This window comes from Cynoglossus semilaevis, chromosome 14, assembly GCF_000523025.1.
Source record: "Cynoglossus semilaevis isolate Cse_v1.0 chromosome 14, Cse_v1.0, whole genome shotgun sequence".
Lineage (NCBI taxonomy): Eukaryota > Metazoa > Chordata > Actinopteri > Pleuronectiformes > Cynoglossidae > Cynoglossus > Cynoglossus semilaevis.
The window spans coordinates 25,187,095-25,197,814 of NC_024320.1; the positions used below are offsets into that span (position 1 = coordinate 25,187,095).

The following is a 10,720-nucleotide window of genomic DNA, read 5'->3' on the forward strand; positions in this document are numbered from 1 at the left end:
AACAAGTTAAGTTTACCATTTGCATCACGGTGCGACAAAGAATAAATGATTATAAGTGACTAACTAGAAGGTCGTGTTTCGTTGAAATCTTCCTGAGCCTGCAGGCTACGGTCAACACTTAGTCTGATGTGGTAGATAGACAGGAAGATCAGTGGAAAATACCTCTGTTGCCATAACCACTAAACGTCCTGGATTTTGAGTTGCCTCTGTTGCCATTATTGAAGGCCAACCACTAAACGTCCTGGATTTTGAGTTCTTCCCACCTACTGTCCTTGTCACTGTTTTCATACCTACAGCCAGTCAGGAGGTCTGTGGAATACCTTTGAGATCACAAACCCCTGTGGGTCAGCGACCACACATGAGACTCACGTGCATTGTTGCCTCACTTTGAATTGGAGATACTCAGGTTGTACTCAAGGACTTCTGCTTGAACATGATTCTGTATTATCAGATCAGTCCTTTGGCTCCCATCTCAAAGTCTGGCAGCTGTGTGAGCCCAAGGAAACAGGAGTGCACGAGAGCAGAACTTCAGATGGACAGAAATGGCACCTAATTATAGATGAGAGTTCCATGATAATAGCAAGCATCTGTGGCGTGTCAGTGGTGGTGGGGTGAGAGAACGCCACAGCTGAGGACTGAAACACGACCCACACTTGCTGCCCTCCCAGTCCCCACTCCCTCTTTTGTAACACACCTATTTCCACTGCAACCCCTTTAAAAGCCCTGTAGCGGGGTCCTGAGCGGTCTACATGGTCAGTGGACAAGATGTTTGATAGACACTGGAACACAAGATAAAGCTGAAGCTCTCGATCAAAGCGAAGCCATCGCGAGGTTGAGTTGCATGTTGGATATATAGTATGAATTGCGGGATTGGATAGAGAAGCATGGTGTTTCTTAACTGTCTACTTTGTGACCCCGTAAAAAGGTACGTGTTGCGCAAACCTGTGGGAAATCCTTTAAAAATACATGATTTATTTTTTTACTATGTTTTAAACATAACTGCCATATTAACAATTTATTTTTTTATGTTTTAAACATAACTGCCATATTAATGATTTTTATTGTCTACTATTATATGTCTGCAGTTTGTTGAAATATTCCTTTTACTGTTTCTTACACTCTGTGAATTATTACTTTAACAACCTGTTGAAGGCATAAGTATTTTTGCTCAAAAATATCTTTTTAAAAATATTTTTACTCTGTGAATTATTACTTTGTTGAAGGCATAAGTATTTTTGCCTCAAAAATATCTTTTTAAAAATATTTTTTTTGTTATGATCCCTTTTCTTTACCAGACATTTCCAGGTGGATTGTATAAAGTGACAGATCAACACAGTCCGGGTTCCGTGGACAAGCAGGAGGCTAAAAAGAGCTGTGAATTAATCAAGACTGATGGTGAAGAAGCAGACCTTCTCTTCTTCAACACACTCACTCCGACCCACTCACATGTACCAGGTGAGGACAGGCAACCTGTCCTGAGTTGTACTGCTCCCACACACGTGTCTCTTGACACTTTTCCAGACCTTGACAGAACTTGCCAGGTGGAGCCAGAGAGGGGGAGTACAAAGTTTATTATGCCCTTAGCTCCCCTGACTAGCAGCTCTTCTCTTGTATACCGGACCGCCAGCAGTTTGGAAGAAGATCAAATTTGTGCTAGAAGATCTCTCAATGACAACAGAGGCACAAGCTGTGATCACGTACGACCTTGTGATCTCTGGCCGACCTCAGATGGTGTTCCTGGCAAACTATCCTTGGAACATTACAGTGAGCTCAATCATAAAATCAGAGATACCACAGAATCTGCCGTGCAACATGAAGAAAACGTTGACTTGTTTTTAGGTGAGAATAGTAAGTCCACCTTAACCGAAAAAAGAAAATCAATTATCGAAGAGTATTATTATCTCGGCAGAGAAGTCACAAACTTCGAGGTTGGTGCTGCAGATAACTTCTTAATCTCGGAAGAGAGCCGTGTTGCAATCCTTACTTTAGGCGTGGAAGACCCGTTTGTCCAGAGGCCTATAAAGTCTGTAATTGTTGAAGAGATGCCTCACAAGAGTCACAAGCACCATTTGGACGGAAAGTCACGCTGCAAGAAGGACAAATCAGCAGGTCATCATCATGGAGCACCGATATCCAAGACACGGGAGAATGTTTCTCATCAAATTTCAGTTAAGCAGAAAGAAGTTTCTCCTCCTGCTGGGGAGAATTTTATCACTGACACTTCAGCTGAATTTGAGGACCTAAAAACAAAGCTGGTGATTGATACAAGCATGACAGCGGAAAAGACTCCAGGCAAGCATCACGGCAAAAAGAAAAAGAAACACGGACAGAACACAACGGCCCAAAAGACTGTGGAGGAGCCACCAGCGGACGAAGACTATGGTGCAAAACCAAAGACAGCCAAAGGAAAGATTGACATGTTTGAGGCTAAACTGGGTGCTAAAGCTGTGAAGGTTCAAAGGAACAGCAGCCAGCCAGATGCTGCTGATAAAACGTTACAAGTAAAAGAAATCAATGCTTCCCAGGAAGAACCACATCTGTGTCAAGCAGAGAATAAGGACCACCAGCCAAAAAAGTTCCAGGTGTCCAGCCCTAGTCCTATGAAGGAAGACATCATTAAGAAACGCCGCCTTTCTGAGGATAAGTTTGGGAAGATCCTTAATATTTTGGAGTCTAAACTTCCAAAGCCAGATGTGGATAATAAGGGGAAGAAAGATGAGCCCAAGGCTGATGTCGTGTCGACAAGTAAAAAGGCTTACAGTGAAGCCGTCAAGAAGAATCTAACAGCCAAGGAAGGTAAAAGGCACTCCAGTTAACAAGTATTCTATTGATTGACTTTAATGACACATGCCCCGTGTCCTACCTCATTATAATAGATTACAACGATGTTTGCAGAACCTAAGGTGGTGCAGCCCATTCAGGCAGTGTCAGTGAGCGGAGACCCCCAGAGTCTGTGCTTGTGGTGTCAGTTTGCGGCCGTTTTCTGTGACTACACCGTCACCTGGAGCAGAGACAACACTCTCCTCAATGAAGTCAAGAGAAGGTATTACCTTTTCATCTCACCTCACATACGCCCAAATCGTTGAGCACCTTCTTTTTGACTCAAAGTACCTAAACTTCAATTACAGTCGGATTTTGTTTTCACAAAATGTATTATAAACTGATTATATACACATTATATAGGATTCAGATGTTTCATATCTCTGTGAAGATTCTCATTCGTCCAGGTCATGTTATCCAAAGAGTTTAGTTGTTGTCTGAGTTTCTAGTGCGAACACTAGTGTGAATTTATTTTGTGACACTGTTTCTTTCTGTGAAGTGCAGGGGATGAGAGCAGAGTCTCATTCAACATCGTAAACGCTTCTCACAAAGATCTGGGCAAGTACCAGTGTCAGCTCAGCAGCCTACATGGGTCGGTCACCCTGGATTACCTGCTAACATACGAAGGTAAAAAAAAAAAATCCACAGAAGCAACAAAATAAAAATAGATGATCAAATGTATTTTGAGGTACTTTATTCGGCTACTTGCCTTTCTCTGCAGTTCTCAGCGAAATAATCATTCCTCCGTCGCCACAGATCACCGCATGTGAGTAAGATTCTCAAGAACTACAAATGTGCCAGCAGGTTTCATTTAACTCAAAAGAGAGAAGATCTCAGAATTGTGTGTTATTTTCAGCTGTTCCAGTGGAAGTGGTCAGTGAAGAAGAGGACGTTCTCTGCTCCAGGCTCCTGTTTAAAGAGGATTTCCTCTCTGACCAGTACTTTGGAGACAACCAGCCAGTCAGTATCATCACTGAAAAGGTCCACTTTGGGGAAGGAATGCATCGGAGGGCTTTCAGGACCAAGATGAACACTGGTCAAACGCCTTTTTTAGTGTCAGGACACTGTTGTGTTCTCAAAGTTCACAACGCTATTAGCTACGGGACCAAGAACAATGAGGAACTCATTCAGAAGAACTTTACCTTGGCTGTGGAGGTACGTTACTCACTACCTTTGTTGGATCTTTGTGTTTTTTGTGTATTTAACCTATCTTTTTAGTTTTCCTGTGTTATATCGAGCTTATTTTTCACTTTTAACTTATAGTTGATAAAAGTGGATGATAAAAAGTTTCGGCAAAAAAACTGTGGTTGTTTAGCCATAAGAACTTAATCAAATTAAAATAAAAGTTAGTGGTAGAGCTTAGGGTTTTTTTTATATATATAGTGCTTGGTGTCATCTGCATAGCATCAAAAGCTAATATTAAATATCCAGCAGTTCTCACAGTGGTAAGAGGTAGATGATGATTTTTGATACAATGGCTTATCAACAAATAATATTCAAAATTTAGTAGAGAGGCAGTTTGTATTGTTAAAACCGATAATGAGGACCATATAAAATACTTTCTTTAGAGTATTGCGATATAAACACAATAAATATTATCATATTGCATTGATCTTTGATTGATTTTTGTTTTTGTTCTCCAGGAGTGCCAAGTTCAAAACACAGCAAGAGAATACATCAGAGCGTACACTGCTGCAGCTCAGTCTACGGAAACCTTTGGAGAAGTTCCAGAGTAAGAAATGTCAAATAAAGCACACAACCAAACTCCCTGCTCTAAGTACCTTCAATGTGTTTTGGTTGACATGTTATTGACATTTGCTGCCATTAGGATCATTCCCATCTACCTGGTACACCGTCCATCCAATGATATCCCCTATGCTACTCTGGAAGAGGAGCTGATTGGCAACTTTGTGAAATATTCGGTCAAGGACGGCAAAGAGATCAACCAGCTAAGGCGGGACTCGGTGGCCGGACAGAAATGCTGTGCTTTTCAGCACTGGGTCTATCATCACACTGAGGGGAACCTACTGGTGACAGACATGCAAGGTCTGAGACAGGATAAAATGTCTTAATACAGTGGTTCTCAGACTTTTTCTACTCTGTACCACCTGAGAAAACCCTGATCTCTCTGAGTACCACCATGATGACCAACATTAGAATACAGCAGCAGAGGCCTTCACTGTTAGCTTCCACCACAGGAGAGATGTTTAGAAATGTTTATAAAGATGTTTATGTTTAAATGTTGTAATAATTGTGCATAGTATGTTTCAGACTTATTCAATGGAAAATGTAAATGTAAAAATGTGATTTTTCAGCGCTACCACTAGAGAGTGCTTGTGTACCACTGGTGGTACGCAACCACAGTTTGAGAACCACTGTCTTTATATATAAAAACAAGTAAATGCTGTGTATTTATTGCAAATATAATGCAATTAAAATAATATTCTTGTTTTCAGGAGTCGGAATGAAGCTTACTGATGTTGGAATAGCAACTTGTAGGAAAGGGTGAGTAAGAAATATGTGGATTATCAAACCTTGAATTTTTATGGATTTTTTTGTTCATTATTATTTTTTTGTTTTTTTGTTTTTGCAGATATAAGGGTTTCAAGGGAAACTGCTCCACCTCCTTCATCGACCAGTTTAAAGCCTTACATCAGTGCAACATGTTCTGTGAGATCCTAGGCCTTGATTCCCTTCAGCCTAAACCCAGAAAACCCTTATCTGCTCCTAAATCTAAACCCCAACCTCCTGCTGCACCCAAGAAGAAAACCTTTGGGTCAACTTTAAAGAGCAAGTCATAACAAAGACTAAGGATTTGTTTTGTTTTATTCATTTATCTTAAGGCCTGTTTTTCCTAGTTTGCTGCTTTGATTTTTATAAGAACTAGAACCATACGCAGACGATGAGGACGTTTATTTATGACTCTGTATTGAGCCAAAGACAGTTTGTGTGCTGTGAGAGAAATCATAAAAATGTTTAGTGAAAATGTGACAAATTCTACAAAGACTTGAACATGGTCGGAAACTTATTTTCGTCTTTTGTGATGAAATACGATGTCTTAGAATGCTTTATTGATGACGTGGGATGATTTACCTTTTTTTTTACTTCACTTGATGTTTTCTAAATATCCGTTCATTAAATTAATGAACGTTTTTAAATTAATTGCTTTGAGGAAATGCCTTTGAGGAACATATATACAGTAATGAAAAAGAACATACAGTGTGTTAGTTGGAGTTGTGGTACGGTATGAGTGATTATTGTTGTTGTGCTGACAAATGTGAGAAAAATATAAACATATATTACCAGGTGAAATAATTATAATATTTGATTAGATTTGATGTCAATGTTCGACTTGTCATGTAAAATGTGTATAATGTAAAATATATTTTGTATATAAAAGCTTGTGTTGAACTAAATAATGAATTATTATTTTGACATTTCGTTCATTTTGGCTTTTTTTTTTTTAAATTAAGAAGTTCACCACGGAGGTAGGTAAACAAAACATTTGACATTTGACAAGGGGCAGTGGTAGCTTAGTGGTTAAGGAAGTGGACTTGGGTCTGGAAGGCTTCAGGTTCCAGTCCACCAGTCCTACCACTGAGGTGCTCTGAGCATGACACCGCCCCCACACACTGCTCCTCAGGCGCTTGGTGATGGGTTAAAAGCAGAAAGTCACATTTCGTTGTGTGTGCAGTGGTGTGCTGTGTCACGATGTCAAATAATTCACTTAAAAATAAACATTACGCAGCAACAGCGCATGCAGACAAAGTCAACAGCCTGCAGGGTAATAACCCAGTGTACACGGCTCCCAGGCAGAGGCGAGAACCACTTTGTAGAACGACAGAAGATCCTTGTTATTAAAGACGTGTTGAAAGTGTTTTCAATCTTGTTCATTTATTTCATTTGCTGTGATGCCACAATTAGCCTAAAGATGAAAATGGCGGCAAATTATATAGAGTTCATGAAACTAACAGAAGGGGGGGCTATGGGAGGATTCTCCATTCATCCATCCATCCATCCATCCATTTTCATCCACTTATCCGTTACCGGGTCGTGGGGGCAGCAGTCGCCACCCAAATCACACTGCACCGTACCAACCCCCCCCAAACCTTCCTGCAGGTGGTGAGTCCACTGGAAGGTACCAACCGCCCTAACCGGGATTCGAACTTGCCCAGGAGGTGAACCCTGGGGTTCCACACCAATGACAGAGACATTGCCTCTGGGCCAAAGCGCCACTGGGAGGATTCTATGCAACTAAAAAAGCAAAATTTCTATTGCCAAAATATAAAGAAAAAATAAAGAAAATTAATCTTTATTGATCCCATATTTGTGAAATTCTTGTGTTAACAGCAGATCTACTGCAACAGGTGGTACGTGTTGTATGTGGTTTCTCTGGGAATCAAACCCAGGACCTTCTGCTTCCGAGGGAGGCGTGCTAACCGCTACACTATGGAACCTGAAAAAAACAAAGAAAAAAACAACCAAGGTGCCATTAGGTACCTGGTTCCTCTGGGGCTTGAACTCAGGACCTTTTGCATATAAGGCAGGTGTGAAAACCGCTACACTGTGGAAGCATACTGCGGTAAACAGCGGTAACATGAATTTTATTTTTACATACAGTATACATTCTTATGCAGTATACATGTCAAGACTTTACTGACGTCTAAAATTGTGAACGTTGGCACGAAATGTAAAACACGAGCCGTCTATTCCTATTGGTACGTACACTCAAAATAAAAGCAACCAGCAACACATTAGCGCCTGAAAAGCTGCGGAAAGTAGGTCACTGTAACAGGTCCAAGACCATGCACTGTGTATCAGCGCACCATTCCTGTGTCCATCCGTCAGCGATACACGTCCCACGTTACGCTCTTCGTATGCACATGTGGAGAAACAAAACAAACAGGGATTCCACCGAGGACCTTTTCACACTGGAGCTATTTAGTGTGATAATGGCGTTTGATAAACAGGACACAAACACCATTGTCACACTCCACAGTTCCAGAAGACGAGGTTCGCTGTAGCCGTGCGGTCGCTGGCGTCACCACGACCGAAGCTTCGACCACCTGTTTGAGGAAAAACAAAAGTGTTGTTTGTTAAGAAACGGATGCTGTGAAAAGCTCAAGTTAGCCTAAACTCAGACTAAGTTGAGGTTTTTATGTGTTTATGTGACAAAGTACAGCTGAAAACTGCAATACTTAGTCTTCATAGGCAGGTCTTTTTTTTTTTTTTTTCAGAATGTGGGGATGACCACAGCTGTGTTAACATGGCTGAGAAGCCACGAGGTGTGTCTGTGTGTAAAATTTCATATCTTGTTTAATATACACGCTAATATTTTACACAGAAAGGGTTTTAAAAAAATCATATAATATTTAATGACAGATATGGTCAAGTTTTGTCACTTGTTCGAAGGATTTTAAACCTTTTTATTCTACCATAGCTGATGGATCTATAAGTCACAATTTTAGGGGGGAAAAAATCACATTTAAAACAGATCAAAATGTTACTCTGTATGTGTAGAGAAAAACTTACCATTTAGTTTAGGGACATTTCCATTTTATTTTTTTTTAAATGCTTCTCTCTCACTCTTCACAAAGTTTCCGTCGTCTCTTTGCACCAGCAGGTTTTTTTTTGCCTCCAAGTCTCAAACACAAAAGCCCCCGTAGTCCATTAGCTGCTGCCGGTCCATGAGGTGAATCCTGGTGCTTTTGAGTTTGGTGCCGTCCCGTCCATGTCTATATGTAGACAGAGCACCGATTGGACAAACAGCCAGTTCCACATTAGTGATAAGCTACAGGGGAAGTATCGATCGACCCTGACCAGAGGTGGGGATGGAAGGGCAGGGGCAGGGGCAGGGGAGGCAGAGACAGAAAAACTGGTGAGGCAACAGGTTTACCTGAAATCCACTGTGAGCTGGAGACAACAGCTCTGACCGAACTGAAAGAGCAGCTGCGTATAAATATGGAGCTCGGTGGAGTTTAAGAGTCAGAAGTCAGCACTGGGGGCACAGTTTACAATAAAACCATAGAAGGAGCCGAGAGACAAAACACCTCAGTCGTTCTTTCCAATATTTCGTTATTGTCATCAACCTGACAAAGGCAAATGTCCAATGATTCCCCAAAAACTTTGTCACTACACGTGCCAGAATATCACGTTAAATAGTACTTGCTTGTTGTTTAACTACGACACCAAGGTGTGTTTTCCCTGTAAAAAAAAAAAACTACAACTACAGATAGTTAATTAACTATTGATGAATCGTGCTAACACAGGCGTGGGCTAACTTTTTGACTCGCGGGCCACCATTGTCCTAAAATTCGAACACGGGCCCCGGGTTAGGAGTAGATAGATGGAGCCCTTGTGTAAACTCAGATAAATGACATGTAAAAGTCATGCATAAAGGCTAAAATGCTTTTATCATTTTCTACGCCATCTATTGGGGAAACCTGGCTATTGCAGAGAAAAGGCAGAAGTATAATGATAATATAAATAAATTATATAATATGGAAACGTTTGGCGGGCCGGATTCAAAAGTGGAACGGCCCACATTCGGCCCCCGGGCCTTAGTTTGCCTGTGATAACACCTCCATCTCACTGTTTGGCTTTTAATTGAACAACAGCTCCTTAACCTTTGTGTTGTATTACTGCCATCCAGTGGTTCTGATTTTGACCTGAAAACATTATGACTTGGCAGTGTCCTGATCAAATGGAAAATGAAAAAAAATGAAAAAAAGGAGTTGTTTTATTTGTTGTTTGTGAAGGAAATCACTACCGACTTCACTGTTAATGAATAAACCAAGGTGCAGAAAAAAGGGGAAAAATTCACAGAATCTAAACTATCTTTTTGACCCATCTGTGGGTCCCCGACCCAGTCGTTGGAAATAAGTGACCTATTGCACAAGGAAAAAAAAACAAAAAGTTTCACTTTAGCCGGTGGTTGGTTAATGTTACACTGCTCAGTTTTCACTCCGTCCACCGTTTTGGTCTTCTATAAATGGTCAGTTCAGTTTTTAAAAGTTCTAAACCATGCAGCACTCTGGGACTTTTTCAGCTCAGGCAGGTGGATGTGGAGACGTGTTGGTTGCGAGCTTGTTTGTGACCAGATGGAGAGCAGGAGGTGTTGATAAAATGTTCTGGGTCTGGCAGCGCGGCTTTTATTTACTCGTCCTTGGGGCTGATATCTCCTAGATTGCCTGTGTGAATGAACGGAGGTTCCTTCACCAGAGTACGTGGAAAGAGGGAGAGACAGAGAGAGGGAGAGAGAGAAAGACAAAACCACAGAATGGTTTAGTGTAAATTCAATCAAATGTCTGCTTCCAACAGTACAACCATGAAGCTGTTGTGAAATCAGTTCAACTTCATTACTAATAAAAATGTTTTCGTAAACATGTCGGAACAAGAGTACAAAGGAAAGTTCTAAGATAAATGTTTAATGTTTATGTTTAAACAATATTTGGTTAAACAGCTTCTCAGGTGCATTTTTTTTTCATGGAAATGTTGCCTTTTGTCATTTCCTGTTTTCCAACGCTATCGCCATCCAGATATAGTGGAATGTTGAACAAGAACTGTACTGTTACAGTAAGCCTTCAATCAATTTTCTGTTGATGTTTTATTTTATATGAACTTCTTTATATGAACATCAAAAGTGTAGGATGAATGAAGTCAAACCACGGATTGAGAAATTTCATTTTTATTTGACTGAAGGAAATAAACCACAGAATGCATTTTTTTAAGAAATCATTGGTTGAAAAAAAAATCTTCTAAATTAAAATGATAAAACTAAAGTTGTCAGTCAAATAATGTTGGATTTCACTGGATGAAGAAAATACAAAACAAGAAAACGGGGTGGAAAAAGGTGAAAAGTTAAAATATGAAATAGTAAAGGATGTGACATCTCCGCCTC

At 40.5% G+C, this 10,720-nt stretch overlaps 1 protein-coding gene across 1 annotated transcript; it reads left to right on the top strand.

The window, feature by feature from the left end:
* The first annotated feature begins 223 nt into the window (after positions 1 to 223).
* On the top strand, positions 224 to 6,289 carry alpk2 (alpha-kinase 2). The gene is made up of 10 exons (XM_008326064.2): positions 224 to 925; positions 1,296 to 2,796; positions 2,896 to 3,043; positions 3,320 to 3,447; positions 3,542 to 3,586; positions 3,677 to 3,975; positions 4,464 to 4,552; positions 4,649 to 4,866; positions 5,277 to 5,325; positions 5,414 to 6,289. The coding sequence occupies exons 2-10, from the start codon at positions 1,575 to 1,577 to the stop codon at positions 5,619 to 5,621; spliced, it is 2,406 nt and encodes an 801-aa protein (XP_008324286.1). The 5' UTR covers positions 224 to 925; positions 1,296 to 1,574; the 3' UTR covers positions 5,622 to 6,289.
* The last annotated feature ends 4,431 nt before the right edge of the window (positions 6,290 to 10,720 follow it).

What these genes read in the sequence shown, in the direction of transcription:
- alpk2 (XM_008326064.2), top strand. Translation starts at nt 1,575, where the DNA reads ATGCCCTTAGCTCCCCTGACTAGCAGCTCTTCTCTTGTATACCGGACC. An exon ending in ACTTTACCTTGGCTGTGGAG is followed by an intron (nt 3,976 to 4,463) that starts GTACGTTACTCA and finishes TTTGTTCTCCAG; the next exon opens with GAGTGCCAAGTTCAAAACAC. An exon ending in ACTGGTGACAGACATGCAAG is followed by an intron (nt 4,867 to 5,276) that starts GTCTGAGACAGG and finishes TCTTGTTTTCAG; the next exon opens with GAGTCGGAATGAAGCTTACT.